General features: G+C 42.5%; 1 protein-coding gene across 1 annotated transcript; it reads right to left on the reverse strand.

Moving 5' to 3' along the window:
- Window positions 1-241: 241 nt before the first annotated feature.
- LOC109323681 (programmed cell death 1 ligand 1-like) lies at window positions 242-22443 on the reverse strand. Its single transcript, XM_019555369.1, has 7 exons — window positions 22407-22443; window positions 12907-12975; window positions 11339-11692; window positions 8747-9040; window positions 6203-6292; window positions 2358-2414; window positions 242-1228 (listed from the first exon to the last, which is right to left on the reverse strand). The coding sequence occupies exons 2-7, from the start codon at window positions 12959-12961 to the stop codon at window positions 1206-1208; spliced, it is 873 nt and encodes a 290-aa protein (XP_019410914.1). The 5' UTR covers window positions 12962-12975; window positions 22407-22443; the 3' UTR covers window positions 242-1205.
- Between the last annotated feature and the right edge of the window lie 52 nt (window positions 22444-22495).

Here is a 22495-nt window from a genome sequence, read left to right on the forward strand (position 1 = left end):
CAATGTGTTCCTAGATCTCAAAAAACTGTTTGTCTAGTAGTCCAGAAAAAGGTCATTTGGGATGATGCTGAGTGATGATTGTGGTTTGTATACTAGTATATATACAACCTTCTAAATATTTTCATAGAAACTGTTGGGAGTCCTAAAAGATTCTCAATAAACCAATGTGAAGAAAATCCATACCAAAAAGGAGAGGTGCTTAGGAGTTAGAATATAAAAACAAAGAAAAAAAGCATTTTATTAAAAAAATATAATTGTGAATTTTATTGTAATAAATAATTCTTATTTATGACACAAGGCTATCCAGAGACAGCTAGGCACCTAGCAAAATACAATTAAATATAATAGCTTAATTAATGGAATCCAGAAATCAGTGCTAGAGTACCTACTGAATGATTTCACAAATGTCCCTTTTGCTTCACATAACATGTTGCATTACAACTCTCTCTTAGAAAGAAAAAGACTGTTCAATTCATGAGCTGTTCTTCAGGAAGATCCAAAGTTCTGTATTATCAGCAGGAAGTAGATCAGAATAGTGACCAGCAGGCAGCCAGTAGTGCAAACTTCATCCCCAGGAACAATAAGTCTTCCTCAAAGTACAAAAAATTAAGTACCCTGTGGGTAATATCTGCTGATTCCCAAACCAGGAGGAACCCTGTTGTTACAAAAGAGTTTAGAAGCATTTTTCAGCCTTAACTACACATTGCCCATATCTTGAAATCCAGGTACAAAAGAAATTGGCCTGCATGCATGGCATTCAGTCTCATTCCATCCAAATCCTTAGCGTGGATCAAAGTGATGGCAGCTTTAGCCATGGAAGTTGGAAAGAAGTGTGGTCTCAGCAATAAATTCTAAACTGAGAATAAAACTTGAGCTCACAAAACAGAATATTTAAAAAGTGAGTATGAAATTAATTAGAGTCAAGAATTTAAAGTGCTTTTAATTTTAAACTATTAAAAAAAAAGAAAGATAAATAATGTTCCTGAAAGTGCATCACTGACAAAGCAGATATCTTGACACTTAAATAAATACAAACATATACATCAGAAGGCCTGACTCTGATGCCATGATGCAAAACATAAGTCCAGTAATAGCATTTATGTTTTTCCTGATCTACACTGGCATAAATGATATAGGAATCAGACCTGGATTTAAAATAAAAAAAAAATGGTGTAGTTAGAAAAACCTTCGCCTGCTAATACAAGCTAAGTCTCTTCAATTCGTACATCTGTAAGAAAAAAAAACAGAATAAGAATTGTACAAAAAGAAATCAACGTGCTTTTATGAAGGCATTATTAATCTCTGATTAATTCTATCCCCCTCACATTTTTCCAAAAGTTTTTACAGTAAGGGCCAGCTGCGCTGAACTGTATCCATTTGTCCAATAGGTTTGCACAGAAGTCAATCAATACATAATTTAACCCAGGGGAAAGTTATTTTAAATCTATACAATGCAGAGGAGGTGGAACTAATAATTCACACTATTTTTTAAAAGTTCAATAGTTCCAGCCTGTCTTAGCCCCAGTTAGCTTTAAGCTCCTATCCCTACAGTCTTTGCAGGCGGGGCTTGTGATATCTGACACACTTCAGATTCAAGAATATGGTGCAATGTAGGGTTGGGATCTTATTTGCATGAAGTCTTAGGGAAATCTACAGATGACTCAGCCTACAGGTGAGTCTGCCATTCTACATTGCACTGGGCTGGCATTTGCTCTGAATAAATTGGCTTCCAACAAAGCTAGGATCTACTGCAGGGGCAGGCAATTATTTTGGGTGGAGGGCTGCTTACTGAGTTTTGGCGAGCCATTGAGGGCCGCATGACAGGCAGCAAAGGGCAGATAAATATTAATTGTCTAAAATTTTTAGGGGTTCCATGGGCCAGACAGAATGGCCTGGCAGGCCACATCCGGCCCGCAGGCTGCATTTTGCCCACCCCTGGTCTACTGCCTTCTTGAATCTGGAAGACACCTTCAAGGTGTCTCAAACTGAATACCAAAGAATGGGGCCATTCAAAGTTACCAGTCATTTTTGAAAATCTTGTACTTTGCATTTTGCCTAGAATTTTAGCTATAACCCATAATTCATTTTGGTATGGCTTGTATTGTATACAAAGCTTATCCAGGTTTGGCATCTATCCAGTCTAGTAGTTTAGTTGCTTTTAATGCACTGCTTACAGCATACATTTTTAAAACCCTCTTGCAGAATAAAGATACCAAGGCCCATTCTTTAATTGTTACTGTCTAGTTTTTACGTAACTGAAAAGGACAATGTTAAATTGAAGGCAATGTTGCCTAATAAATTCTGTTTAAGCCATTTTCATTTGAGAGTATTTGCAGCCAACTTTAGATAATGTTTACCTGTCACATCCGGTAATGAGTTTTCTGTACATGTCCTACTATACTTATATTCTTTGGCTGCAAAAAAAAAAAAGGAAGAAGATGAAAAAGGAAAAGAAATACTCATTTTGGATTTAGTTTTGGATTTAGGGTCACTACAAAGTATCTGTATTATTTGCTGTTGTATAATTTCATAAACTACAAATCAGGTACACTGCCCATTTAAAAAGACTTTTTGTCACTGTCCCAGTGGAAAATCAGAAAAAAGCTACCTGACCAATTTCCTGTTATTTATTAGGCTCCATTGCCACAGAAAAAAAAAGTCTTTTGTTTAAATCTTTTGTCAGACAACTGTCTGGTGCAAACTGGATTTTAAAAAAAACCTTTGTTGATTATTAGACTAATAATAAATGTTTGTGTGCTGTTCTGTTTTATCGTTATTTGAATTAACTTCAAAGGTACTATAAAATATGTTTCCCATATGAATTAATGTCTTTTATCAGGATTTTGAGCTTAAGAAAATATTTACACAATTTTAAATTATTCTATTAACTATGGATACTTAGGAGCTTACTAATTTGCTAAATTTCCTAACTTAAAATATGACATCCTGAAATCAAGACTTTTTCCTGTTCCATCCTTCATTTTAACTTTGTACTCCTGTTACTACTAAACCCTTATGGCAAAAATGTTGTTGATAGAGCAATGCCTAATTCAGTTTATTCTAAAACTTGTTAACTTTATCTGCAAGGCTTTTATAAAAGAACAAAAGGACTAAATTCTCCCCAGGCCTGACAGAGCTATCTCAGTAGCGCCTGTTAGAGGGAAATAGTGAAAAGATTAATTAAGACTCACAGAGTTATAGGGAAATAGTGAAAAGATTAATTGAGACTCACAGAGTTATGTTGTTATTAACCTGACAGAACAAGGCGCACACTATGTTAATGGACTTTGGTGATAAAAGCCTTCCCATGTGATTACTGGCCAGGCAGTACTGCCAGTTGAAAACAAGTGTTTGCTTTTTCAGGTCTGCAATTTCATAAGCCTCTACAAACAGCTGTTACTGGAAAAGAGGACTACAGTAAAAAAGATAATGCTTGGCTCTATTTCCAATAGAAGTACATGCAAGCAGCGTGTTTATGTCTGCTACATTACCAGATTAAGATTTACCAGTTATCTGGTCATATTGTTACCATATGATAAACCAGAGTTATTCTATTATACTAATAGCTAAGCATGAACAGTGAAGCCCACAGTACTTTTTAAGTAGGTCCTTTGCATACACCTGGGAGACATTTTTGGACAAATAGTTTATGCTCTAAAACAGAGATAAAAAAAGTTGTAGTCTGTGGGCTGAATTTAGCCTGTGGAGCCATTTGATCCAGCCCACAGACATGGGGTTTCAGCAGCATTCAGCAGTGGAGGACTTTGGCAGCAGTCCTCTCCCCTGCTGCCCTGGGGAGAAATGTCAGCTGAGGTGTTTTCTCTGTGCTGCCACAGGGCAAAGCAGTGGCAGTAGCAGTAGCTACGTCCTAGTACCTGTGCCTCCGCCCGCCTGTGACCCAAACTGGCTCAGAGCCTAAAAAAGGTGGCAGATCCTGTCTCTAAAAAATACTCCTTAGTTTTATGCAGCTGAAACTTTTAGCAAATTCCTGCCACATTAAGTAAACAGTTTTGGCTGGGGGAAAAAAAAGGCCAGAAAGTCAAAACATCTAATTTCCATTTCCACATTTTCAAAATTGAAATATTTTGGGATTAATTTTCCTAACTTTAAATTTTAAAATATTTAAAGACTAAGAAGGCCCAGAAAGTGGATTTTTCTTTCCAGGTCAAATGAAACATTTTAGGAACAGAAGTTTTTAGTTTTTCATTTTGCCAGAAAAACTAAAATATTTTTATTTTAGGTGTGGTCCCAAACAATCTATTTTTTAAATGATTTTTTGGTCCTGTGGTGAACTTCAGCTCTGTAAAATCTAGAATGCACTGAAGCTACCAAGTTTTATCTAGTCAAATTGTGTAAAGCAGCTCTCATCCTTACAAGAAAAAGATATTGAGAAATTAATCTCACTAGTGGTGCCAAGCCACAGCAGGTCCCTCTTGTGCTAAAAATCTTCGAGATATAAATCTCAAAAAGTCTTGCAAATGCTTCTTGGTTATTTATATGGCAGTCTAATTATCAGAAAGTTGCATCTAGAATGTATTTCTATAACTCACTTCTGTAAATTATTGTATCTGTCAGAGGCTATGAAGAAAGGACAAATATTCCTGGTGACATGAAGCTCTCATATCAGGAGGGAAACCAAGCCACTGGCAGCAGTTTTAGAAACGCCGCTGCATGGGCAAATGTTGTTTAGATAGGACATGCTTTGCCTTCTGAAGGGGGAAAGCACCTGTCACACTGCTCTGCAACATCACATATGGGTTGATCAATGGAAATGTACCTATACAGCAGTGGTTCTCAACCTATTAAGACTCACAGCACCCCTGGATAAACTCAAGGTGCCCCTCAGAAAATACCAGCTCTTAGTTTTCACTTATTTTTTGGTTACAGAAAAATACTAGAGCAATTCTTTGATTGCAAAGAAGTCAGAAATCCCACAACAGGGCAGAATGGTTTTAACGCTAAAGGGTGCATCTACACATGTAATTAAAATGGAGTGATAAACTCCAGAGCAATTTAAGCCAGAATTAACTGCTCCTGGGTGCAGTGTCTACACATGCACCCCAGACGGCAGCACTTTGAGCTGAGGCTGAATACAGTAGACCCCTGATTTACGTAATTCTGATTTAACGTGTGTCTCGCATTTAGGCAATTTTTTTCTTAGGGTCTAGACTGGAAAATGTCTCTCAAGATGTGCATCATTCGCATATACATGAACACTCGCATGATTTGTGTATATATGTGAACGCCTCACAAGATCTGCAGGCGGAATCAAGCAGAACTGTGCCACCATTGTGCCGCCACTGAGGTAGCGGCATCTCAAGATGCACAGCTGAGACGCTAGATGCGCCTCCTTAAGGCAATTCCACCGAGAAAAGGTGAAAAAAAGCTATGACTAAGGTATATCTGGAGTATGCAACCCCTCACTGTTCTATTATTTCCTATGGAGAAAGTTGTCCCGACTTATGAGAATCTGAGTTACACGAAATTCCCCCAGAACACAATACTCACATAAATTGGGGGTCTGCTGTATGCCCAGGTTTGCAGCAGGCTTGAGGGGTCAGCCCTGGGCTCTGGGTGGCAGTGTTGGGCAGTTTTGGGGCTGGCTGGGGCACCAGTGTGCTGAATATGGGGAGCCACTGGCTGGGTAGCAGCCAGGAGTCTGGACCCCACCTGGTCACCATCTACATGTGCATTTCAGCACACTAAATGACTCTTCTGTGAGACAGTACTGTCCCTGACAGTACTATCCTGTGAGAGTTAATTACTTTGCCGTGCTCTAATACGGGCACATGTGTAGATTGTGATGCTTTACTTCAGAGCTAATTAGTGAACTCTGCAGTAAAGCGCATGTGCAGATGTACCCGTTGATTCCTATTAGAAATCTCTGGCACTCTTAAAAGGATCTCAAGGCACCCCAGGGTGCTGTGGCACTCTGCTTAAGAATCACTGCTATAGAGAGAGACATGACCACATATTTCACTGTATTAGGCAGAGAATAAACACTGCTTTAGTGGCTAGCATGTGGTGAGGGAAGTTAAGCTAAAAAGGAAGACAGATGAAAGATGGGGAAACTAGGAAAGAAAAAAACAATGGTTTCAGTGTTAAGGGGGTGGAATAGATCATTATCAGTTGAGTATAACCCTGTTAGTATGGGCAAGCAATACAAAGATACAAAATTAGAGAAGTAAACTAAAAACAATACCTTTTTTAATCCCGAATAACAGTAATAATACAAGGACAAATGCTGCACCACCTATTAGCCAATGGTGTCTGCTGTTATCCTCATCATAACCTTAAAAAATATTAAAAAGTATTAGGAGATAAGCTCATGACAGTCTCCAGTTTAATTACTGGAGAAGGATGAATTCTTCTGTATCATAGAAATTTAACAATAGCTACAAAACCCCTATAACATTTTTTGCAGTTTTTCCCCCTTGTTTTCAATCAGTTCATAGATTCAAACAAAATAAAACTTCAAAGTCTAAAGTGAATGCTTTTAATTATCACAGGTTTATTTAGTATCTCCGCATTCACAAAAACTCAAAGTTAGTTTGAGAAGTTGAAATAATTTTCATAACATTCTCAGAATTCATTATGTTTTATAACAAGGCACATGTAAAGGGGGATGAATCAATGAGAAAAAATATATACTGTTTTAGAAACTGATTTTTAAACCAAAGAAAACTTGTTTTGGAAAAGTTATACTTCTCTGTTTATACTGCAGTTATAATTTCTCCTTCCCACAATGCACTTAAGTACTCCAAGTGTCTCCTCCCTGAACAATTCAGAATGACATCACCGCCTTTCTTCTTTGCTTTCTATCTTAATTCTGCTGGATGGCCTGTATACAGCAGACTTTTTTTTTTTTTTTTTTTTTTTTTTTTTAAAAAAAAAAAAAAAAAAAGTATACAGCAGACTACCCACAAAAAGGTAAGCTGCAATACATTTTGAATTCTAATTCAAGATAGCTGCTGATGCTACACTGCAAGCCATCTGATCTTGCTCAGGTCACTGACATCCCATTACATCAGTAAATATAAATGGTTTCAAACAAGATAAAGTGAATGAGGTAGTTACTCCCACTCAGCTTCCTCAATCCGGTGCTCAAGAAAAGAGCCGTTAGAACAGCTGTTAGAGAAAGCCTAAAAAATCCTTTAAGGAAGGTAAAATTCCACAAAGGGGCATAAAGCTAGACTGAATCCCCCACATGAGGCATTTCCCCTTCAAGTTTAATTTGCTTTCTTTGCTCACTGCAACATTCCTGCTCAGGGGCAGATCCAGGGGGTTGCAGAGGTGCAGTTGCAACCTCCTGTTTCCAGCTCCACCCAAACTTTAAAACAAAATGCCTTGGAGAGGCCATGACACTTTTATTCAGGCAATCCTGAGGGAGTCAGTTCCTGGTAATCTCTACCTGATTCCTGGTAATATCTCTTCACTCAAAGATGTTAACAAGCCTTTCAATCTTTAATAATCTTGACATTCCACTAATCAAGCTATCTTTTCTCCTGCAGTTTTGGTGTCTGTTAGTCATTCCTGGTAATCTCTCTGTCCTATTCTACAGCTCTGTAGACTGTTTTCAGTTCTAGCTTAAAACCTTAACTCAGGTGGAATATTAACCCAGGTGTGGAAATGACTAACAGTGAAGCGTTGGATGCACTGTCAAGATGCTCAAGAAGGCTAGATTTTGTTTTATGAATCTGAATAAGAATTGTACATTTAGGTACAATTACAGAAGGATAAATACAAGAATCTCTTTTGATTATTTTTGTCATTTGTTGTCTTTTTTAAAATTTAATATATAATCTAGCATATTAGTCCACAATCATATAAAATTGTATTTGGTTTTGCTTTGATCTTAAACTGAATCTTGTAGTGCTGGCTCTCCAGCATATTAGTAAATCTTCTATCTTCTCTTTAACTGAAGAAGAAATATATTTTGTGTTGTGCAGTGATGGATCATACCAGCTGCACCCCCCATTTTTAAAATCCTAGATCCTCCCATTCCCCTGTCCTGCTGCTGTACCCCAGCATTTTCCAAGACCCAGCTCATCTGTGTACAGATTCTGATTCTGATACCAATTTGTTTAAATTCAGTGTAGGAATAAGGACTGCAATGGTAGCACCCAGGAATTGTGTGGTGCAAGTTACCACGATTGTAACGATCGTCTAACTGCACAGGGTTGGAAACTGTAGTTAATTTAGGAGAATGTTTTCTTTCTAAGCACCAAACTCTGTTCGTGTTTCTCAGGAAAACTATAAGTTATTTTCTGTCATAGATTCATAGATAACTTATACAAAACTTGTTAAGGCTATGCAAAATTTCCAACCCTAAACCAGTAGTGCCAATTACAGATGTATACTGGAAATATGAATATGGTAAGAAAATATTCTAATAGCAATAGTTAGTACTTTACCTATTCAGAGTGCTGATTCATGATCAAATTAATGTCTATAAAAGTACCGTGAGATGTTGTTCTCATTTGCACAACTGGAAACCGAGGCAGAGCAGTTCTCCGACTTATTCAGTCCCACAAAAGAAGTTGATATACGGACCTCATTAAAAAACCCAACATAATAAACCCATTACAGTCTCTAATTATCATGCCTAAAATTCAGCTATACCCATTTCTTTCTTCGTTATGTTTCTTTAGGATATTGGCTAGATTAGGAAAAAGATAGTGGTTGAGTCCACCCAGATTGTACCTTACAATTAATGTATTATCATACTTAAGTTCAGAAATGTTACCGGATATGTTAAAAACAGCAGTTGTGTTTTGTTGAAGCTGTTTATTCCAAAATATGCAGCGAAAAGTCTCATTAGTCCTTGTGTCAACTGTAAGGGTACTTGTCACATGGCACAGTTGGTTAGTTCCAGTCTCATAACTTGTATTTGCTTTGTTACTCAAATCATGGTAGTCTCCATTCTGCCAGATGACTTCTGCCTTTGGATATCCTTCTGACTTGCATGTTAGCACTTTTTGTTTGTGTCCTCTGCTACTTTGGATATGTACCGTTTTTTTGGTTATGTTTCTATAAGGAGCTAAACAAATAAAAAATCTATTTCAGTCACAGAGCCAAAAGAAACGCCTGTTATTATTTTCAGTGGGGCATTCTCTCCGTCGAGCCTGCCTTTTAATCGTAAGTCTACATGCCAATTTACCATATTTTTTGATAGGCAAGGTATAGTTTGCACACTTATTACACTAAAGGTGGAGAAGAAGATTTTGTGCCTGTACTGATCTATTTTCATTACCATTTTGCAAAACCTATTAAAAATCTTGCACCCTGGTGCTTGCCCCATTTTGCTCATCTCCACAGAATCATTCTTCATTTGTCTCATTGCTGCCTAAGGCACTTGAAGCCCAATGTAGTCTACACCCATAAGGAAATATGGGGTTAGGCAGCTTTGCTAGTGCTTTAGAAGCGATTCTATTTATGCAGTATCAGGCAGTCCATTCCTGATGTTGAGCACAAGAGACAGTACACTAGTCTTTCTGCACTATACCTGTATCTGAAGCCTCAATTTAACTTAAAGTGTCAATCAGGTTTTTGGGAATTTACTTGCATAAGTATCTGTGCATCAAGGTGGTACTAATATTCACCTTTGTTTGGCTATTTTCCAATATATTTTTGTGGAGAACAGTGTGTAGTTAACTTTGCATTCTTGATACTGAATAATTATTTGTGTATTGCTACAAGGCCCTGCCTGCAATATATACCTGATTGTTTTGTGAAAAGCATTTCATAGCTTCTCAGAATGAAAATGAGGTTGACAGAGATAATCAGGGATCCTGGTTTTGTCTGTTAAAAAATCCAAAATCCTCCAATGAAAAAATCCAAAATTCTCTGATTTAAAAACTCCCCAAATCTGCATTTCCCACCCTGATTAAAATGAAATTCAAGTATATATATCTATTAGTTGAACACAAACATTTTATTGATATATTTACAATTTTAAAGCAATGTGGAAGCCTACCAATGCCTCAATTACTATAATAAAATAAATTCTAAATACCTATATATTTTGGTGTTTGATTTTGGGTTTTTTACCATGGAAAATCAGAGCTCCCCCTGCCCACTTCACTCACCAGGATTTAGGTCCAACTGTGGCTTACCCCCCTGTTGCTTTGTAGCACTAAGCAGCCCTGATATGCCAGTGCCTTACCCCTGCCCATACCATTGCCCCTCACTCCAAACCCACAGCCCCTTAACCCTGCTGATGGCCCTGATGCCTGACCCACAGCCCCCAGCCCCCAAGCCCTGCTGGTACCCATTATTCCCAACCCGCAGCTCCCTCACCCTGATGGTGCCACTTACTTCCAACCCACAGAACCCCACCCCCATAGCCCTGCTGGTGCTCCTCACTCTCAACTCACTGTCCCCTGCCCCCACACCCAGTGTGCAGGGAAGGGGGTGTGTTTTTGGGGCTGGGGGTGTTTGGGCATAGGTGATGCCATAGGCAATGCATCGGGGTATATGGGGAGGCATATGCCCCCCGGCCCCCCCCCCGCCAAGTATCTGTGCCAACAGCGGAGCATGGGGCTGCAGACCAGCCAGACTGGCACTGGACAGGAGCTGCCTCTGTGGCCCAAAGGGCAGGACCTGGTTTGGGAGGGAACACCACAGTGCCATGTACCACCAAGGTGAGGCACCCCCACCCACTCGGCAGCAGCAGGAGGACACAACTCCATGCTGCCGCCATTGGGAACCTCATGCCAGCTATACTGCCATAGCCACCAAGGTGAAGTGACACAGTGGGTGGGGGTGTGGAATTGTGCCCTCCTGCTGCTGCTGGTTGGGCAGAGGGCACCTCACCTTGGCAGTCATGATGGTGCAGTGCTCCCGGCAGCAGCACTAAGCCTCCCTGCCCTGCTTCGCCCTGCTACACCGGGTCCTGCTCTCCGGGCTGAGGAGGGAGCTCCTGCCCTGTATCAGTCCAGCCAGGCTGCAGTCCCATGCTCTGCTGTGGGCACAGAAATCTGGGATGGACACATGCCCCCTTATGCCACCGACACATTGCCTATATTTCCCCCCTGCCTCCCATATGTCTCCTTAATTTCTGAGTGAAAATTAAGAGCTGGAATTTTTCAAGGGGTACTTTAAGTCTAAGAAGTAGAGAACTGCTGAGATAAAGGATGCTTGAGGAAGGAAAGAGTGGGAGGCAGTTTTTCTCTGTATTTGAGCTTACAATGCACATAGTTAGCTGTGATCTTACACAATTAGGAAATGCTAGTTAGTGATCAAGAATAAAATTTCACTCTTTGGCACCGTTGCCACCCTGCTGAAGTCAATGAGGGAAGACTTGTAAGTAAACAGACATCTGCAGTAAAATGCTTACCCCTTACTTTCAAGGTGACCTTTTTGTAATCAGCTCCTCTATAGCCAATGAGACAGAGGTAATTGCCTGCATCGGTGAACATTACATTGCTAATCTGAAGCAAAGACTGTCCCAATTTCAGATTCTCTTGCAACAGTTTTATTCTTCCACTGAAGTCACTGTGTTGGGTTGTAAAGTCTTCATTCCCTTTATGAAGTTTGTAAACCTCTTTCGTGTTTTGTTCTTGTTTCTCCCAAATAATACTTAAATCTTTAAGCTCTAAGTGGTCATTCACTGGAAACCTGCATTCCATGGTCACATTACTCCCGTAGTCTACAACGTACAGTGTCTGGGGAACATCGACTACGAACAAAGCTGAAAAACAGAATTCAGATGTGAATTTTGTTTTCTGATTGTGAATGTAATATTCAAGGGTAGGTTCTCCCATTGTTGTATGTAGACTGATGCATACCTAATTCATACAAACAAATACTGACTCGTTGTCTACACCCGCAGATATCTGCTCTGTGCACACAGAGGATTTTTGTGCATAGAAAGTAGGTGTGGGTGTACGGTGAGCTGCTATTTCAGAACAGAGTGGAGGAAGTTTGCACTGCTGCTGCAAACTGTGACAATCCTCTCTGTTTGTATGTGGGTTAAGATTTAACAGACAGCAGTTCTGTAGCTATTACTATAGATATGTAGCATAGTTCCTTGGATATTTAGAGCCTACAAACTTGCAATGTTCTGCATATGGTTTCTGGTCTTATCTCTGTCCATGGTGCTTTGTGGATAAACAGAAATTCTATCTTTGCCAAGGATTTCAATCCAGCTCTATTCAAGCACACATTTCACTTAACATTTGCATCTGAATAAAGCAATGAATCTTCTCCCCCACCCTCCCTGACCCAGAACAGGCATGGCCAACCCTTGGCACATACACCGCAAGCAGGAGTGTAACAAAGGGAGGGCAACTGGGGCATCCTGTTTTGACTCTTGAAGGAGCCATGCCACTGGCAGCACAGCCAATGATGCTGCCACATGTTCCACTGGTGCCCAGGGTGCTCAGGTATCCCATTATGCCTCTGGCCACAAGTGGCAGGGGCAGATATTATGTGTGGCACATAAGCCCAAGTGCTCAGTAAAGGAAGGCAATGGAATGGAGGTGGATGGACTCAAGCCTTCAGCCAAATGTAAAAGAGTGAGAACAGGTTGTGGTTGTAAGAGGATGTCTCAGATTCACCACTAGTGTGGCCACTGACACATCCCCAGAATATAGGATATCCCCTTGGTGAGGGGCAGCCCCCACCCCCCATAGCCAATCAGTGGTGACAGGTGGAGCTGCCGCCTCCCCAGCCAATCAACAGCAAGGAGTGGTGTCACTGGGCCCCTTGGCTAATCAGCAGCAGGGGGCAGGGCCACCACAAAAAGGTCACCTCCCTCCCTGGAGGAAGCTGAAATTTTGGCATGCCTGCCAAAAAATGTTGGCCACCACTTATCTTACAGATTACGGAAAAACTAATTTAGAAGTTACAACTGCCAGTGTCATCACATAGAAAGAAATCTAATTAAACATCTTAACTTCTTACCATTTAGGAAATGCCAACAGGACACCAATATACACAAAAACAATTTATTTTCCATCTTGTAAGAAGACCCTAAAATGAGACAAAATTCATGGTTATTATTATTGTATGGTATCCAGCATATCACAACATGTTGAATGTAGCCGAAGCACATATGTAACTACTGAGGAAGTGACAAACTCACTGTTCTGGTCCCATGTCTGGTTTCCCAAGTCTGGTCACCAGATTTTTATTTTGGTTGTATTTGAACATCTGCTATTTTTAGCAGATACATATTTCCCAATAGCTAGCTACTGGCGGTATACCACCTCAGAACCCTTTCACTTTTAGTTTCCCCAGCATTTCAAATTGCTATTCTCAGAAATAAAGATAAGCAGAGAAGCCCATTACAGTACTTCAAACAGGATTGCTTGTCCTGCTGCCTTTTGCAGGAGGTGGCTTAGTCTTAATTCCTCCTGACATATGCCTGTTTCCAGCAGCAGCAACCAAAACACTGTCCTACTCAAACATTAGGGAAAACCTACTCCTTTGCTTTCAGATCTCTCTCCCTCCTTCTTTCCCTCCCTAGCAGAATGTCCCACAGCTGAAATTTCTTAACAGGGTTAGCTGCCCCTTCTTAAGGGGATAGACCACTCTGTTGCAAGAAACAGAGGCTGGCCAAAATGAATACTTTACAAACAAGCCACAGGATGAAAATCATTTGTATAAACTATTTGGTGGAGGCTGAATGAACATTATAATCAGATAATCTCATTCACATTGTAACTGATTCCAGAACTCATGTGTAGTTATCCAGTTTGATGCTGATATGTATATGCCTTAACTGTTAACATCACTCATGCCTATATATCAAAAGGACCTCAATAAATCCATGCACAATACTGATTTTTTAAAGGTAATTAGCATTGGAGCTAGATCTAAGACACATTACTTAAATCAAAAAACTCCCATTTGATCAGCTGTAAAGTAAGCTTCAAGGAATGCAGCACTGCATAAATCAAGGGTGTCAAATGTACAGCCTGCAGGTCAGATCCAGCTAGCAGGGCTCCTGGCAGGCCAAGAAATTTGAGGATGGGGCTAACCAGAGGCAAAGTCTGCTACAGAAACCAAGGCCCTACTGGACATGGCTGCTGGTGGCAGGGGGTGAGCAAGGGCTGAATCAAGAGAGCACTGCAGCTGCTCAGGGCTGTTGCCCCTTGGTCCCTGACTGCTTGCTCCACTCCGCTACTGCTGTAACTACTGCCTCCACTGCTGACGGACCCACCACTTCTCCTGCTTGCCTCATGGATCCAGCACATGAGGAGCACCATGATCTGGATCTGACCCAAGGCACAGGACAAGTTTAACAGCCCTGCCTTAAACCTTTACCTTGATGCAGTTTTATATACAGACAAAGTGTTTATTCTTCTATTCTTGGCACAAAGGAAACATACTTAAATGAATGCCTCTTTGCAACAAGAGATGCAAATAACATCAGCGGATAATCTGGAAGGGGTTGTTTGGCTGGTTTGAAGGGAGGAGTTACAACTGGCTCCATCCTGCAGCACTTACCAGAAACGTCAAGTCTCAAGATAATCTTTCAAATGACAAGAGCTATAACTGGAAGGCAAATTTGAGATACCGGGATGTACTGATACAGCAAGTAATTATATATCCTGGGACCTAAGAATCCCAATCTGAAACCTAAAGAGGCAGGTGAATTGGCAATTCCTTGAGCAGAAGAAACCCAAACTAGTTTAACTGCTTGGCAAGTGGGAGGGAACCTACCCTTCCACTTGCCAAGCAGAAATTTTATCTCAAGTATAAGTTTTTGCTTACTCTTTGGAAAAGCTGAAACAGAGAATCGGTGAGACTCTAAGCCACCCAGAAGGTAAAGTTAGGAAGAGTGTTCTGAAATAGAGCTTGGACTGCCCCCAGGGGCATCTGATATCTTTGTTGCCTGCTTGAATTGTTATCTTGATTACAGTTCTCTCTCATTTTAGCTTCTACCATGCCGACTCAGCCCTCTTTCACGCTTATGGAAACAATCCCTGTAGTGTAGTGGTTCTCAACTTTTTTGTATCGGGACCCATTTGTAAACATCAATGGCCAGTCCCAACCCAGTACCCCTCACTCCCAACCTGCTTCCCCCTGCCCCAGGCCTCAGCCCCCACAGTGTGTGAGGCCAGAGGTGGGTGTATGAGGCAAGGGGTGCATGTGGGGTATGGGGATGCCCCAAGCAGCCCCTGGCAGGCTGGAAATCTGCCAGCCTGCAAGGGAAAAGCCCTGGTTTCCCACGTTTTTCTCCTTTCATTTTTAAAGTTTGTTCACAACTCTTTCACTTTTGGGTTGTGACCCACGGGTTGAGAAACACTGCTGTAGCCCACATTCTACATCACAGATTCAAGCAGGAATTATACAAATGCACGCTTGCAGGATGGCTGCCTTGCAAAATGGAAAAAAATGAACCAGGTCAGGCATAACATCTGCTTGCCTCATCTTTTTTCTTCACTATAACTAAAAGCATAAGTTCATTTTCTCATCTCTCACAGCAAAAATTACTCTAAGTTTGGTTGAGTTTTAGAAGTCTTATGTGGGAAGATAGGGGACTAATAAATTCAGTTGCACAAGCTTACTTCCTCTGAAAAGGGACACCTTTTCTAAGTGTACCTACTCTAGGGCAAAATCTGGCAGTCCTTAGTCACCTGGGCAAAATTCCCTTCATCTTCAATGAGAGTTCTCCATGAATACAGAACCCTAGATTCTGCTCTTATACTTTTAGGTCCCTGAATTTCACATCATTATAAGCTGCTATGCAAATCGGTAAGGATTGTGTTAAACTACCTTCTAAAAATAATTTCAGCCTTTGCATGAAAATTAGATATCCATGGTAAATATCCAACCTCCTAATGAATATAATTATACCTGGGTTGAGAATTTTACCATTAACTTGTTTAACATTTGGCACTCTAGTTGTAGGTCCAGATTAAGAAGATATTTAAGCAACCCATTATGATGGGGATAATACATGTCTGAGCTTCAAAAGCATTGTGCAGTCAAAGACTTGGATTCCTTGGAATCAAACTCCTTGTTTCCACCCACACAGGGCTCCAGCACGAAAGTGCTAAGGATCAAGAGAAATCAAGGAAGGTAGAGCTTATAAGAAAAGGCGGCCTGATCTATAGGCTAGGCAGAGACGATCTAAGGCATCTGTAACAGAGCCTGGGGGCTGTCTGTTTCTTTAAGAGAAGGAGCAGCCTAACAAGAGAGTTCTGCAGGCTTGGCAGGATGCACCAGGGGCAGACTGCCTGGGCAACAAGTGAATGAGACAATTAGCAAGCACCTGTACCCAGCCCAGGCAGTCACCTGACAGGAAGGGGGCAGAGCCCTGGAAGTGCATAGGCCTGGGGCAGAAAGCCAGTCCAGTCCTGCTAGCTGCAGAGTTAGAAGTTCCTGTCCAGGAGAAAAATGAATTTTCATTTCTATTTAGAACTTTTACAATCTTTTCTCTCTCCTATGCCTGATGAAGGGTGAGTGTGCCTGAAAGCTTGCAAATAAATAAAATAATTTGTTTGCAAATATCTGGTTGGTCTAATAAAAGATATCATCTCCTCCACAAGTTTAGATTCCTTTTGCCTCTAGGCCAATACATCTACAACCTGGATACCTTGCCCAGGGACACTGCTCTGATTGCTTTGCTGCCTGCAGAAACACTGAGGCTCAGGGAGCTCACAAGCAGCCAGGCTGGGGGGAATGACAGCTCAAGGGTAAAGGAAGATTTACTCTCTTAAATGGGCAGAGGGCTGCTTTCACTGTTGTGATGCATGTGTAAAGGTGCTGAAGGGTTTCCTCAGAGCTGGCAAGCTCAGTCAGGGTGTTTCCAGTCTTGGGATGAGGATCTGCAGCAGGCTGTGCACACAAAATGCATGCACGTGATTGGACAGCTGTAACTTCGGGGCAGGAAGCCTGGGAATAAACAGGGGAGACTAGGTAAGGAGATGGGAGCTGAAGCTGTGGGGAGAAGGGCTGCTGTCAGGACAGTTGCTTCTGAGAGGACAACTGGCAGAACAATTGTGACAGAGTGAGCTGCTACTGAGGGCAAAGGAACCACCAGCTAATGAGCACCCAGGATTGCCTGGTATCCTTTACTGAAGGAGCAGGGATTGTGTAAACAGGTTCCCCTCCCCACTCTTAAGATCCCTGGGTGCAGGGAGTCACTGGAGGGAATCAGGGACGGGGGTTGCTAGAGGATGTTTTCTGGGAGAGCTGGAGAAAGCAGCAGGAGATCATGGCTGTGGGGGAGCTCCAGCAGAGAGCTCAATAAAGTACAGCTGAGAAGGGGCACTCCAGGTGCCAAACACAGAGGAGCTAGCGGCCTTGGGAAGTGTCTGGGGAATGGTGTGAGGAACTCAGGCAGGCACCCAGGAAAGACTGGAAAAGGGAAGAAACCCTGGTCTCCAGAGCAGTCACACCTGAGTTGCCTGAGTGTTAAAGTTGGTAACATAATTATAAGTATTTGCTTTACCTGCTGGTGTAGATTATTATTGAGCTTATTGAAAATATTTTGTTTGTTATTTATGGGATGTTGAATTTGTCAATCTCTCAGTTGTTCTTGTAAATAATAAATTATTGTAAATAGTTATTGTGTGTGTGTGTGATCGGGTGCAGAGAGGACCACAGCAGAGCACTCCCATGAGTGGTGCTCCCAGCCTGTAGACAGAGTGGGAGTAGACCAAGACCTATTGGCACCCCAAGATCCCCAAAATTTGGCTGTGGCTGTGGGTAGTGCTGCCGCCAGGGTTTATATATGTTATAGCCTGGGGGCTTATGTTTACATTACTTTTTATATTGGCAGTTTGAGTTGGGGCTGTAGGGGAGGTTTATGGAGATCCTATTAGTGCCCAAGAGGCACAATGGTAGCTTTGAGCCCTTCCAGGGGCAGGCCTAAGGACTGCGCAGTTCTTGAGCCTGGAGTGGATAGAGAGTTCAAGACAGCAGCCAGACAAGGCGAGGGGTCCAGCACCCAAGGGGTGCAGCCACAAAGGGGGCAGAGGCCCAGCAGGTGGGGGTCAGGGGCATGCTGACCAAAAGTGATAGATTGGAGCTAGTACCTCAAAGCCAGGTTGGGCACAGTGGGCCTAAGCTAGAAGACCTAGCAAAATTGAAGGGGTGGAGGCCAGGGAGGCTGAAGCCCCAACAGAGGGAACAACATCATAGTAATACTTGCAATGCATAATATGTATATGGTCTAAGTGTATGAGCACTCACCTGAGATGTAGTAGCCCCAGGTTCAAATCCTTCTCTGACTGGGTATCGTACACATCCCAGCTGAATGCTATGAACACTAGGCTATTTCCTATTCAGGAGCAGATATATGTTCTCACTGACACTTCTTGTGGGGTGGACATCAAGTTTTAAGCACTGCTTGCGGGTGTGCGGCTGTCCTGGGGCTTGGAGCCAGCAGGGTCAGCACCATGGCCAGCAGCAGCATAGGGTGCTGGTTGTCACTGGTAAGGGCTGGACTGGAGCAGCATGGCACTAAGCATCACTGGCAGGGGCTGGAGCAGCCCTGGTGTGGAGGCAGGGTAGGCAAGCTGCCACATGCTTTTCCTGTGCTGGGCATGCAGCTCTTGTGCAAGGAAGGGACTCGCCAGGGGTCAGTTTCCAAGATGGCTGCCAGATGCTGGCAGCTGGCTCTGGCTTCTACATGGGTGCCAAGGGCTGGCAGCCATGTGGCTGGAGGTTTCAGCTCCTGCAGTGACCACAGGGGCACATGGCAGGGCTCCAGGGATTTGGGAGTAACTTTAATCCCAAATCTCTTCAAGTCAACATCTGCCAAAATTTCTTAATGTTCATTAGCTTTTAGGTGTGCAGCAGTTCTTGTAAACCACTTTTAAATGTGAGTTGTTACCTTAAACACTACTGAAAGTATCTCTGTGCTCCTCACCTACCCTATTTCACAACAGCATAAATGTCATGGAACAAAAGAGTGCTGAGTAATCTGAAAGTACCTCTGTGGCTGAGTGGGTAGATTTGTGTGAGACTAAACAGGAGACAGCACTGCCTATCTGAGTTGCTTCTACTAATATATGGCATTCTTTATCTGAGATCAGGAGTAACACATGAAGTTTGTTTTCCCTAAAAAGTGCTAGATGCTGCATGTACATCTCCGCAGATTCCTGAGGGAGTTGCGTGAACTTAAACAAAGGCAAAATACGCCCCCTCATTCTCAGAAACATGCATATAGTTGAGAGAGTTGCAAGCAGTATAAAAATGTTACCCTCTCTGCGCAAGCAATTAACAAGGTCTTAAGAAAAACATCCTCCTGAGAGAGATCATTTCAGAGAAGTCCTACATATACATATGGTAGGTAGGCACATTGTGCTTCCCCATGTTTATTTCTTTGAATATGTATTACACAAAGAACAACTACCTGTCTTTAGGTGCCTGACTCTGTAACCTAGTGATCAGGGCATACACCTGGGAGATGGAGTCCCTGCTCCCAGGGCTGTTTTTGTATTTGATATGAGACAAAATAATTTGCTCTTATTTTTTTCAGTGGTAACTCTTCCTGGTTATTTTGCCTACACCCTCTCTTTTTTGATATTTCCTAACAGTTACTCATTAGAAAGCAGTGGAAGTTGTGAGGAGTGGAGAAGTGTAGAGAAAGCCTTTGTGTGTCATGGAACACGCGTAACCCCGTAGTCATGAGTTTAATTTCCTTTTGTTAACTGCTTTTGCATTGAAGTGGGTTGTTCTCCTGCTACTGACAGTTACAGCTCCTTACAGCCATAAAGACTGTTCTGTGGACAGTTCTATGTTCAACATTCACTCTAACTCCTGGGAAAATCCCAGCCTAAACTTTCCTTTTCAAGAAAATTAAATATTTTATCTGTACAACCCACATACACTAAAGTGTGACCTTTACCAGAGTTCTGTGTTTAGTAATACATTCCCCAGACACAGATATCTTAGTCCTTTTGCCTCATGATATTTCTGAACAAAAGACCCATGGTATTTTTAATCAAAAACACATGATCAGTGTAACATTTAGGAAATGCATAAAGTCCTTTATGAAATCTTTCAGCGTTCTCATTGCTATAGATGGAGAGGGTTCTTGGCAAAAATAAAGAAATCTACACAAGCAGAATTGCTGAATTACAGGTAAAAACATTTTTGCCTTCAAGGCTGTGACAATTTAAAAGTTTAGTTCTGCATTCCTTACTTGTGCAAAATACCTAAAAAAAATCTATTTGATTGTTTGTTTGTTTTTTTTAACAGCAGGATCCAGTTATGTCACAGGGATATCGCTGGGAAATACGTTGTCCTTTACAATCAGTTTAAGCCAGATCCTCCCACAACAAGCATTTGCAAATTGTATGATAGAAATGTCAGATGTAGAAGCATTTTGCAAAAATATAAAGATTTGGCCTGGAGTGGCACATGCCAGCTATTTCAGAATAGACTATAGAGAAATCTGTCATAGTAGCCCAAGAAAGCTGTTGTTGTTTATATATCCTTAACCTCTCAGTTACTCAGAGACCTAGCTATGTTGGTCTGAAGTCAGGGAGAAAGAGGGCAGACTAACTCAGAGGAATAATCTCTCATAAGCAACAGCTTGCTTTGTATATGCTATGATGAAGTCAGCTGTTGTCTATGAAAACTTATGCCTCTGAATTAGTCAGTCTATAAGGTACCACTCTGCCCAGCCTTTTAGCTACTTATTCAAGTTAAGAAACAATTGCAGTGTGGGATTGGGCTGACTTTGGCATCTCTGAAAAATGTATTTTTTAATATAAGATAATTTTACAAATTGTACATATTTATTTATGGTAGTGTTGGAGTGATCCTGTAGTTGTGATGGTTCAGGAAATACATGAGGCAAGGATTTTTCTAGGTGATTACTTCTTATTAGACCCTCTATAGTTGGGAGACATCTTAGGCTTTCAGGAACAAGGTATCCTTCCTCAGGTCTTAGAGTTCCTATATTTATTTATAATATTCAGTACTTTGTGAGGGGATTTTATTAAAATGCACTTCCTTGGAAGATTTTGTTTTTAAATGTTCCCTTTGAATTAAGGAACTGGGAACCTTGAATAAGGAACCAAAGTCTGTCTTGCAGAATCTCCCTGAGAGGAATCTCACTTGAAACACCAAGATCTGTCCTCCAGAAGAAATACTTAGTGCAGTGAAGGTCAACTTTTTTGGCAGGCATGCCACAAATTAGCTCTACATCCTTCCCAAATGCCACTCTGATCCCTGTCCCCTGCCCAATCTGCTGCCCTGTTTTCTGCTCCTTACCCTATCTGCCACTGTGCTACTTGTGTCGTTCCCCGCACAATCTGCCATGTACCAAATACAGAGTGCTGCCCATGCCACTTGTGGCATGTGTGCCTCAGGCTGCTACAAGGATCAGTTTAGTAGTGGATACACCAGTGGGGGTGGGGGAGAGGGAGAGGCCTTTGTTTTATGACACTTCCAAGTCACACACCACTGTGCACTGGGTCCCGGCACCCTGTGTCTTTCATGTCTGTACAAATACAAAAGCTTCCTTGATTCTTCATTAAGCTTTTCAAATTACTTACATTTACTTACTTACATTACATTATATTACATGTAACTTACATACTTCAAATTACTTACAATGGTGCAATCAGCCTTACACAACTGCTGACACAAGTTCCTGAACTGGGGCAAGGGCCCCCAGTTGGCTGCATCATGAGTCCTGATGGAATCAGAGGTACCCCCCAACCCAGCCCCTGTGGCTGGTCAGCACCATACCTAGACTGCTGGTGGCCCCAGGCAAACTTTTAGTATCGGGGCCCCCCTTTGCCAGAAATGATGATAATCATTAAAAAATTACCATTTTTGGGCCCCCTTTCTGTCTGGGCCCCAGGCAGCTGCCTGGTTCACCTGTGTCTGGCTCTGGCCCCAGGTTTAGGCTTGGCCTTCCCTCTTCTGTTCTGGGGGATGGGTTTGGGGGTGCTAAAAAAGCAAGCAGGGGATTGCCTGCTTCAGCCCTTTACCTCTCCCTACCTAATCCTGTGGGTCTCACATGGCTACACAAGTGCATTGTAAGCTCTCCACACCTCTGTCCACACAGGAAGAGGCTGGGGATGGATAAGTGGGAGACCAGAGGGATGCTGCAGGTGCTCTGGGATCAGAGCAGGTGGGAGATGAGGAGGATGGGGACCAGCTCCCGGAGCAGGTAGGAGACCAGAGGGAACATCAGAGCAGGTGGAAGATAAGGAGGAGGGCAAGGGGCTCCCAAGGCAGGTGGGAGATAAGGAGGAGCAGGGCAGGTGGGAGATGGGGATGCTGAGGGTGCTCCAGGATCAGAGCAGGTGGGAGATAAGGAGGATGACAAGGAGCCCCCGGAACAGGCGGGCGACCAGGGGACGCTGCCCGGGGAAGCTGCCGTATCTCCACCCTAGGCCGGGTCAGCCGGCGCCGCCGCTGCCCGGAGCAAGGTCCCGTCCAGCCCCGGCGCCCCCAGAGGCCCCGGCGAGGCGCTGCTCTCCTACCTGGCCTGGCGCCGCGCTGCTACCCCGCCGGCCGCGCTGTGGCCGGACTGAACCCCGGGCAGCACACCCTCCATGCCCGGCCCCGCCCC

Source organism: Crocodylus porosus, unplaced genomic scaffold (assembly GCF_001723895.1).
Source record: "Crocodylus porosus isolate Cpor-Errol unplaced genomic scaffold, CroPor_comp1, whole genome shotgun sequence".
Taxonomy (NCBI): Eukaryota; Metazoa; Chordata; order Crocodylia; family Crocodylidae; genus Crocodylus; species Crocodylus porosus.

Bases quoted from the DNA above. Each gene is read 5' to 3' on its own strand.
- LOC109323681 (XM_019555369.1), bottom strand. From the start codon at position 12,961: ATGGAAAATAAATTGTTTTTGTGTATATTGGTGTCCTGTTGGCATTTC. The intron at 9,041-11,338 runs GTAAGCATTTTA...TTATTTGTTTAG, and splicing joins GGTCACCTTGAAAGTAAGGG to CTCCTTATAGAAACATAACC. The intron at 1,229-2,357 runs GTAAACATTATC...TTTTTCTTACAG, and splicing joins CTCATTACCGGATGTGACAG to ATGTACGAATTGAAGAGACT.